The sequence below is a fragment of the Adiantum capillus-veneris genome, chromosome 2 (assembly GCF_014529385.1).
Source record: "Adiantum capillus-veneris isolate H3 chromosome 2, ASM1452938v2, whole genome shotgun sequence".
Lineage (NCBI taxonomy): Eukaryota > Viridiplantae > Streptophyta > Polypodiopsida > Polypodiales > Pteridaceae > Adiantum > Adiantum capillus-veneris.
In genome coordinates, this window is record NC_140932.1 from 21178199 (window position 1) to 21188833 (window position 10635).

The 10635-nt window shown below is 40.6% G+C and overlaps 3 protein-coding genes and 1 pseudogene across 3 annotated transcripts; all 4 read right to left on the minus strand.

The window, feature by feature from the left end:
* Positions 1-2450: 2450 nt before the first annotated feature.
* Positions 2451-3027, minus strand: LOC147462477 (uncharacterized). Its single transcript, XM_086493660.1, has 2 exons — positions 2898-3027; positions 2451-2785 (listed from the first exon to the last, which is right to left on the minus strand). The coding sequence occupies exons 1-2, from the start codon at positions 3025-3027 to the stop codon at positions 2451-2453; spliced, it is 465 nt and encodes a 154-aa protein (XP_086349786.1).
* A 290-nt stretch (positions 3028-3317) lies between these two features.
* Positions 3318-4936, minus strand: LOC147462478 (uncharacterized). The gene is made up of 2 exons (XM_086493665.1): positions 4097-4936; positions 3318-4055 (listed from the first exon to the last, which is right to left on the minus strand). Exons 1-2 carry the CDS (start codon positions 4934-4936, stop codon positions 3318-3320), a joined length of 1578 nt encoding a protein of 525 aa, XP_086349791.1.
* A 66-nt stretch (positions 4937-5002) lies between these two features.
* Positions 5003-5560, minus strand: LOC147462479 (uncharacterized). Its single transcript, XM_086493670.1, has one exon. The coding sequence runs from the start codon at positions 5558-5560 to the stop codon at positions 5003-5005; it is 558 nt and encodes a 185-aa protein (XP_086349796.1).
* A 2620-nt stretch (positions 5561-8180) lies between these two features.
* LOC147462480 (uncharacterized) lies at positions 8181-8853 on the minus strand (annotated as a pseudogene).
* Between the last annotated feature and the right edge of the window lie 1782 nt (positions 8854-10635).

Genomic DNA, 10635 nt, shown 5'->3' on the forward strand with positions numbered 1-10635 from the left:
AAGAAAAACATTAAATCGTCTAACCTGGTCGTCCTGCTGTAACCAGCTGTCCCGAGATTCTGGTGTATGTGTATCAGTGTGTAGAATTTACTAAAATTATGCAAGGTGAAGCTTTATTTTAGCACTCTAAAAGAATATAATCTAAGAGAAGTCAAGCCATGTGAGGATGTGATGTGAAATAAAAGATCCATTTAATTTTTTCAAATCAAAATAACATTAAAGGTAAGTCTCAATTAGCACTGAAAACATTAAAAGTATGACTAACTGAACTCTCCTCTAAGGCTTCTTTTAGAAAGCCAAAAAAAAACGTTTACCAACTAAGGAGTTTCTTTTTATGTTTAACTAGGTAAAATGGCGTCGCCTTCGGCGGTGGCATGGCCCCTCTTGGCCTCAAACCACTCGCTCTCTCTCTCTCTCTCTCTCTCTCTCTCTCTCTCTCTCTCTCTCTCTAGTGCGCTTTCATGTAATTTGGAAATGAACATTTAAAAAGATTTTGTTCAACCCTTTATGCAATGACTTATGTCCAAAACTATAGCATTACAAAGACCACTTCTTGCGTTTAAATTGCAAAGCTATGTAACTGCAGCATTATGTTTCAAGTGCAAAACATACAATGCTATCACAATGTGATTTACACACTAACTATGCACTGACATATTCCAAAATTTTTCTATACCAAATTATTTATAGCATCCTTGAAAAGTTCGCATGGCAAGATATTGTTAATGATCTCTAAATACGCAATCAAAATGTCCAAAATAATATCTATGCACAGTACATAGAGATGCAAGCTTTCTACATCCTAAAGCGCAACCTACTACATTCTCTACCACGGTATCGAACCACCCATGGTCCACGATGTAAGACACATCGACCAATCACTGGGGGGATATACCCCAAAACAAAAATGCGTAGGGACCAACTACCATGGGTTAGAGTTTGAGAAAACACAGCATTCATTGGGAGGGTTCTTCCAAGCTCTGCAATGGTGATAGGTGCTCTGAATCCTCTACGGATAGTAGCTTGGACGTAGCAGAGCAAACTTGGATCATATGAGGCCTCGAAAAATCCCACCGGCAAGAATTGTGGATAATTTTGTAATCTATATCCAATCAAAAGTCTATTAGTATAAACAAAATAGAGACAAAATAGAACCTGGTTACTTTACAACATCAACATTGTTACCTTACTACATCCAAAACCTCGAGCAGATGAATAACCTCCATGGCGCTGATAGGGCCCCTCCATAGTATTGGATCTTGAACATAATTGGTGATTGTGAGTTTCAAATTCTTGTGTGTGTGTGTGTGTGTGTGTGAGTGAGAGAGAGAGAGAGAGAGAGAGAGAGAGAGAGAGAGAGAGAGAGAGAGAGAGAGAGAGAGAGAGAGAGAGAGAGAGTAGCATCTTTTACCTTGGATGTGCCGAGGTTGCCTTCCTAGCTAATAGGTCACGGAGGCGTTAGGATCCATCTTCATTCAAAAAAAAAAGTAAATGAAGATCAAAGATTGGTGCTATGTATTTTGGGGGGGGGGGGGGGGGGGAGAGAGAGAGAGAGAGAGAGAGAGAGAGAGAGAGAGAGAGACCAAAAATACATAGCACAATTATGGAGATCCCCTATCATATCACTATATAAGGCCTCAAAATGTAATATTCCAAAGAAGACACCTCTCTGATATTTATGAGCAAATTGGTAGACTAAAAATGTACGTTTACAAAGCTTATAAATGAGATGGGTGCTTATATATTATATCTACAGAGCTACTGCATAATCCAAATCTTGCAAGGCTGAATGGGTCTTTACACCTGCATTTCATTTCATAATGAGGTCAATTGCAACACTTCCTTGTAGACAATGTTAGAAGTGTATGTCCTTTGGTCTTCCCCTTTCCTCACACTTGTGTGGTGACCATCATCAACCACAACCTTGATGGTAGAAGACGATCTCACGAGAGACATTGCCACATACAATTGACCATGGGTGAAAACAGGTGTTGGGAGATACAATCCAAGCACTCCCAATGTTTGGCCTTGCGCCTTGTTGATCGTCATCCCAAAAGCACATCTCAGGGGAAATTGTCGACGTTTCAACTCAAAAGGGAGGCCTTCTCTAGCTCCTATGAGAAAATCAATCCTTGGGATGAACACTGCATTTCCTGCATGTGACCCTGTAATGATTTCTGCTTCAATCACTTTGCTGTGGAATTGCTTACAAATCAAGCGTGTTCCATTACAACGACCACTTCTTGGATCCAAATTGTGGAGCAACATCACTTTGCTGTGGAATTGCTTACAAATCAAGCGTGTTCCATTACAAAGACCACTTCTTGGATCCAAATTGCGGAGCAACATAACTGGAGCATTTTGTTTCAAATGCAAAACATGCGGTGGAAAACCTCCTCCAAGATCTAAACTATTTAAGAACTTGGTTGTGAATAAAAGCTATCACAATCTCATTCACACACTAAGTCTGCACTGAAATATTCCTTATAAGTACTAGGACATTTCTGCAATACCAAATTGTTTATAGCATCCACATCCTTGTTGCGAGGTGCCAAGATTGCCCTGTCCTTGAAAAAGGTTGCATGGCAAGAGAGTGTTTCAAGGTCTCCATATATGCAATCAATAAGACCTTGCAAAATATTTTGTGTTGGCATCATGCAGGGTGGCAAAGCTACATTATCATCTCTCTCCCCATCACAAACATTGCCATTCCCAATATCAAGTGTCCATTGCACAAATTCTCTTTCTCTAACATTATTGCAACAATTGACCACTTGCATGTTCTCTGTTAGACGCAGAATTTCTCTACAACACCAAATGTATGAGCGGCACAAAGATGCATCAACAATGTCTGCCCTTCCACCTCTACACAACAGGAAAGATCTGTCTAAAATCACCACCAAGGAGGAAAACCTTTCTGCCAAACACCATGTTATTATGCATCACATCTCTTAGTGTCTTGTCAAGAGCCTCAAAAGCATGTATATGAGTCATGGGAGCTTCATCCCATATGATCAATGAAGCCATTCGCAACAGCTCAGAAAGCTTGCTATTTTTTAATATTGCATGTCGAGTCAGAAGTTATATCAATAGGGATCTTGAATCTAGAGTGTGCGGTCCTTCCATTGTCAAGAAGTTGTGCTGCAATACCAGATGATGCGCATGCCAAAGCAACTTTTCTCTCTCCGCGTATACGAGAGAGCAAGGCATTATCAAGGTCTTTCCTGTTCCACCTGGCCCATCCAAGAAGAACACAGTCCCACTATTCATGCCAATGGCTTCTAAAACTCGATTGTAAGCTTCCCTTTGTCCAGCATTCAAAGATGATTCAATTCGAGCAGACAGGCCTCTTGTTCCTCCACATTATACATTAACTCTTCAGCAAGCACTCCATGATCACTCATTACTTGCAATGTGTGATCCACCTGGGGCATTCCAGAGTAATCTGAGAGCCTCTTTCCATATTGTTGAAGCATTGTCTCCAAGTTCGACAATGCTTGGTTTTGTGCCATGCCATAGATACGCTCATTAGTTGTGGAAGTCCTCATATGATATACATGGTCCTCAGAAAGCTCCTTACTGAAGTGATTCCATAATGCACCAGGACATATCAGCTCACAAAAAACCAAAATGATTACAAATAGTAGCCGTAATTGTTTTCCTGTTTGTTGAAATGAAGCTTCCTCTAAACAAAGAAACCATTCATCATCAACTTGCAATAATCCCCGTGCATTGCATGCTTCTTTAAATGTTTCATATACTCGTCCATTGAAGGTCCGAATATCCTCAAAAGACCTACATCCTTTGCACTTGTTGAGTAACATGCGCAAATAGTATAACTCTCCGGCAGTGGGAACTATGTTGTACATTCTTCCAATCACATCTCCTTTCTGTCTTGGAGTCCATGTTCTGCTTGTTGACTTCCAAACCCACTTTGTTGGGAAGTCTATGTACAACAAATCATTGGCCTCTGGATATCTTTGATTTGCAACAAACCACTCAGTGAGTGTAGTGTTTTGCTGGCCTCTCTCTCCACCACACTCTGTATAGTCGCTCTGTCATTAAAGAAGACTTGATTTTGATGAGGTAAATGAACATGGAGGCGTTGTATGTCAGGTTTCTCTTGATGCAAGTCAAACCCAAATATCCGCCAGATAGCCTCGGATGCTGATACATATCGTGAATTAAGATAGTTTGTAACTTCATCTAAAATCCCTGCAGTGTCTTGTAGAGCAATAGTCGCCCTGTCATGTCCCTTATACACATACTTGTAGAGATATTTCACAGCGGATATAGTGGAGCAAACCTCGACATTGATATGTGCGTTGTACCTTATTGACAAAAATGGATTGTATGGAACAATCCATTTATTATTCATTTGCACACTCTTATAAACAGTGTGATTTCCATCATTCCTCCTCATGTATGTTAGGTATCCATCCCTATCCACATTAGTCGATCCACTGAAGCCTCGAGGGTATTTAAACCTGCACTTTCCCTCTACCATACATGGAGCATTTCTATTCAAGTTTCCACATGGATCATGTACATTACACCGACTGATAATGTCATACAATTGTGGAAACATCACCTTATTAGGAAGCTCCGCACACACCATCTTATCATAATGGGATGTCTCTATTGGTTTGTGTTCAGGAGAAAGTATCAATAGAATGTGGGCATGTTGGAGCTCAATCACAGAAATGTGTCCAATGACCTTACCAAAAATCTCCCCCTTAATCAGCAAGCCCATCAAATCCTTGAACTTATGGTAGAAAACACGTGCAGTAAGGTCAAGACAATCGTTGGATGTTTGTCCAGGCAATAACGCGTCCTCTATCTCCTTCCAACCAGGATTGCATGTGAATGTTATGAAGAGATCAGGCTTCCCTCTTTTGCGTACAATTGCCATGGCATCCTGATAAAGTTGGTGCATATAGCGTGGACTACCAACATATGATGAAGGCAATACCACCCTCCTGCCAACATTAGCACGCAATAACTATTCTGTGTCACCCCTTGTTCCATCTCTTGCTCCGATCATGTCAGCCAAACCTTGATACACCTCACTGTGTAGATCACTTTGATGATTGCGAACCCATAAAAGCCTCAACTCCTCCATACAACTGTATGCATCAACAATATATTGTTGCAATAGCCTACCACCACGTAGAAGACATTGTGTTGTGTCATCCCTGATTTGTAATCTATACTTGTAGAAATCCATTGTAGAAATATACCTTGTATTCCCTCCCCCTTGCTCTCTGTTTTCCCGTGGCCTGTCTAATGCCTGTATGTAGGGATTCCAACCTTCTTCACCACTTGGAAATAGCAACACATATAAGAGAGGCATGTACGACCTGTGGCAATTTGAGATTCTTCTTAGACCACCACCAGAAAGATTCAACACAATATCTCGATGGCCAATGTTGCTCTCATCGCCTTGACCAAGCATGATTGCAGCAACTTCCGCACCTGTTGGAGCAAGGTACTGCCATCCATTAGTACGTTTCTCAGTGATGACCATCCTTATGTCAGGAATATTGGAAGTTTGAACCATTGATGCAAACTGCCTGAAAGCTTGAACTTACGGATTTACGCGATGCATCATTGATTGCAAGATTTCCAAAACATCTGGCCTGAGTTTAGAAACATGTTGCATCCTATTTTGCAACTCATTCTCAGTGTCAAAAAAATACAACTGAGCAAAGCGAGGGATTTGATCTGGTTGTTCTTCAGGCATCAATGGACCAATTCTATGATAGATAGATCCATGCACTTTGAAGGTATAGATTCCTTTTCTTTGGACAAAGAGATTCATCTATATGAGCTCCTAAAGATGCAAATGCCAACACACTATTGTATGCTCTAATATGTTTTAGAAATTTCTTGCTTCTAGTATTACCTCCGTGCATTAATTCTCTTAATTCTAAAGGAGGTTCACATAATGGTGGCAAAGAAACACTCCCTGAGTTGCAACAACTTTTCCCCAAAAATGTGCGAATGGTCTTCGCTTCTATCTTCCAAGCAAAAGCACCACAAAGGGAACATGAAAAATCCAAGCTGCCTATGTTGTGAAGTATAGACTTTTTGTGAAAAAGTGACAACATAGAGATATGCATCAAGGGTGTGTTTTCAGGATATATGTAGGTGATGGATAGGCAATGCATTTCGACTTTGGAGTAATATCCCTCTCTAGAGACAACTATGGGCTCCCCATGAACATTTCCATTATTGACTACCAAATTGCTTCTCACTTCAATCTCCTCTCGATTTTGCAGAAGCATTGGATCAATATCTACATCCATTCCAACCCTTCCCCAAGAGAATTCATTGCATTGATCCACATTTATCAAATGCTGGCAATCTTCCAAGCGAGCTACATTAATCCCCCCTAGAGAGCGCCGAACTCTCTCTCTTGCTGCCTCACATCGCGTAGCTCGAGAGGCTTGACAGATCCTACTACGTCTTGCATGTCCAGGTGACAACATCTTCGGACCAATAGCCATCTGTCCCAAAAAGAACTCTTATAAGTAATCTTAAATGTGGAGAATTAAGGAGAGAGTGGATCTGCTCTCATAGTCTCCATCCCTCACGTTTCATGTATGGAAACTATGAGAGAGAGAGAGAGAGAGAGAGAGAGAGAGATTACAGAGGGGGGAGGAGCTTGTGCACCAGATTAGCATGACTACTATGTAACAATAGTTGAGAGAGAGAGAGAGAGAGAGAGAGAGAGAGAGAGAGAGAGATTACAGAGGGGGGAGGAGCTTGTGCACCAGATTAGCATGACTACTATGTAACAATAGTTGAGAGACAGAGCGAGAGAGAGAGAGAGAGAGAGAGAGAGAGAGAGAGAGAGAGAGAGAGAGAGAGAGAGATTACAGAGGGGGGAGGAGCTTGTGCACCAGATTAGCATGACTACTATGTAACAATAGTTGAGAGACAGAGCGAGAGAGAGAGAGAGAGAGAGAGAGAGAGAGAGAGAGAGAGAGAGAGAGAGAAGAGAGAGAGTTGGTGCATAACACAACTTTGGAGAGCACCTCATTCAACATGTTATGACCACAATTTTATAGAGAGAGAGAGAGAGAGAGAGAGAGAGAGAGAGAGGAGGGGGGGGGGGGGGGGGGGCTACTTCTCTCACAAAGACCACTCCGAAAAGTCGCAGAGAGAGAGAGAGAGAGAGATCTTGAAAGAGGAAAATCTATACACCTTAAAATAGACATTGGGACTTTGTGCACCAAATTAGCATGACACTTAGAGAGAGAGAGAGAGAGAGGAGAGAGAGAGAGAGAGAGAGAGAGAGAGAGAGAGAGAGAGAGAGAGAGAGATGCGCTGCATAACAACTTTGGAGATCACTTCTTTCAACATATTATGGCCACAATTTTAGAGAGTGTGTGTGTGTGAGAGAGAGATAGATAGATAGATAGATAGAGAGAGAGAGAGAGAGAGAGAGAGAGAGAGAGAGAGAGAGAGAGAGAGAGAGAGAGAGATCTTGAAAGAGGCAAATCTATACACCTTAAATTAGGCGTTGGGACTTTGTGCACCAAATTAGCATTACTCTTAGAGAGAGAGAGAGAGAGGATCTAAAAGAAAAGAGAGAGAGAGAGAGAGAGAGAGAGAGAGAGAGAGAGAGAGAGAGAGAGAGAGAGAGAGAGCATAACACAACTTTGGAGATCACTTCTTTCAACATGTTATGGCCACAATTTTAGAGAGAGAGAGAGAGAGAAGAGAGAGAGAGAGAGAGAGAGAGAGAGAGAGAGAGAGAGAGAGAGAGATCTTGAAAGAGGCGAATCTATACACCTTGAAAGAGGTGAGAGAGAGAAGGGAAGAGGACTCTGTGCACCAAATTAGCCTGACCACTTAGGGGGAGAGAGAGAGAGAGAGAGGGGGGGGGGGGGGGGGTGACTCAAGAGACATAATGGCAAAAACACTTAGAAAAGAGAGCTCATCATCCATCCACTACATACATAAGATAGACCTTCCTCACGTAGATCCCCATAGTAGCCTAAAAATGACAGAGAAGAACATGTAGATTCGCAAACCCTATACAGTAGGAAGATGTGAGTATTATCGCTCATCATCCATCCACCACAAAACGTAAATCCCCATAGTAGCCTATAAATGAGAGAGAAGAATATGTAGATCCACAAAGCATATAAATGAGGAAGACGTGAGTATTATCATCCACTACGTACTTCACTTCCTATGAGGGCCCCCCTGCTTTGAACTCGATGGAATATCTCCATCCACATTAAGCGCCTTCTTGGGCCAATGGGTCGACACCAATGCATTGAGCTTGTTTGTGATAGACCTGACTTCAGATACACCTGTATTATGTTGTATTGCTACGAAAGTCAATTTGTTGCTGGTGCTTCGCAATTTAGACACAATGCTTTTTAAATCAATGCCATCCTTGTCAGGTTTGATCTCAAGAAGAGACATTTCCAAGAGGCTCATGATTTTGTCCTGGCTGCTTTTTATCTCAGAAAGTTGTACTTGCACTATGTTTTGTTGCTGCAAAACATCATTGATCTGTACTTGCATCTGCACCTCTAAGCGGCGAAGATAAACCCCCTGCTGATGTTGTAAATGGCTCAATCCATGAATGCTCTCTTTGTGTGATGCCTCCACTCTCTCACATGAGGCTTGAATGTTGGAGTACATTGTGCGGATGGCACCTAGCTCATCTGCAATCTACCTCTCTGATGATCCATTTGTTATTTGCCTTTTTGAAGGTCCATCCCCCCCTCGTGCAACACGCTTGGCAGTTCGCACATTGTTGATTTGGTCTCTCTCTGGGGTAGAAAAGACCACCTACAATGAATCTCCTCCAGAGGCAAGGGCTTGCTCCATTACTCTGAGAAAGTTAGGATAGGTTTTTAGGATAAGTTAGGACAGAGCGTGGAGCAGGATTGGCTCTCTCTCTCTCTCTACCTATCTCTCGATTTCCATCTTTCTCTCCATTTCTCTCCCTATCCCTATCTGCGTCGGCTACTTCTCTCTCTATCCGCTATCCCCCCTTTTCTCTCCACCTATCTCTCGATTTTTTTTCACCACCGTTGTAAAGAATTTCCTCCCTCTTTCTCTCTCTCTAACTCTCTAGTGGGTGCAGTTATTGGGTGCCTCTCTCCCTATCCCTACAAATCTCCACACTGGCTACTTCTCTCTCTATCCCTCTTTCTCTCCATTTCTCTCTCTATCCATATCACGATTTTTCATCTCTACCGATCTCTTGATTTCCCTCCTTCTCTCCTTATCCCTATCCACGCCATTCTATAACGTCATTTCAACCTTGTTGTACATAACTTTCTACTCGGTAGAATCCAAAACCCAATAATTTTCTGTAAAAATTCATGGGAATCTTGCATCTTGCTATTCTAACAAGGTAAAGATTTACGGCGGCCTACAGGGGAGAGAGAGAGAGAGAGAGAGAGAGAGAGAGAGAGAGCTACCTCGACTCCAACGAAGTGAGAGAGTGGGGGGGCACTCCCATATGCACACAATAAAATCCAAAAACGTTCAAATGCCACATGGAGAACATCCAGCAATTCAATTCAATGGTAAAGGAATTGCACCAAAAATCTTCGCTTTTCCTTATGCCCTTATGTATGAGTGTTATATTAATTGACCTCATGAAAACATAAAGCATATAAAATATTAGTGAGAGTTTAGGAATTGATCTAATTCTTGTATAAATATATCAATAAAACAACTACACAATAAAATGATGCATGCTATTAAATGAAATAAATACATAATATCTTTAGGATAGAAATGAATATTGAAATTGTCTAAACCTAATCCTTAATAATACTACATGCACTAAAGTAACAAGGTGACATTTACTTATCAAAACAAAAAGTCAAAAAAAAAATATTAGTTGTGAATTTTTTTAAAAGCTAATCCCTAATAATAATACATGCACTAAAGTAATAAGGTGACATTTGCATATCAAAACCAAAAGTTGAAAAAAAAATTCTTAGTGGTGAAAAAATCTTTTATTTAAGGACAATTTATAAATTTTTAGTTAGAAATTGTCTGTAAATGAAAAGAAAATTTACAAGGAAAAAGTATGTTTTAAATCAAAAAGCTGACAAGGAAGTAACTAGATCCTTAAATGAAGAGATTCATTTATAAACTAAACAAAGATTTTAAAAAAGTCAAGTGAGTATTAAATAAAGGACCAAATTACAATGATGAAAAGAGACACTTACATTATAAAAGGAAAATATAACCTTTATAAAACTTATAAACTAAACAAAGATTGAAAAAACAAAAAAAGTCAAGTGAGCATTAAATAAAGGGACCAAATTACAATGATGGAAAGATCCATTTACATTATAAAATATATATATAACCTTTATTAAACAAGGAAGTCAATTGAGCATTAAAAGAAGGGACCAAGTTGAAATGATGGAAAGACCCATATATATTATAAAACAAACTCACTTGACATGTGTCGCCAATCCGTGATTCTTAATCAACGGTCCAAAAAGTGCACCAATTCTCCACCCACTCTCCTATGGCCTTCTGAAGGCCAAAAAAAGACTGAGCTGCTGTCACCATCAGCTTTTTGTGTTGTCTGCAAAACACTAGTGCTCATTGTAATCACTATGCTCTCCTCCCCTTTCGCTT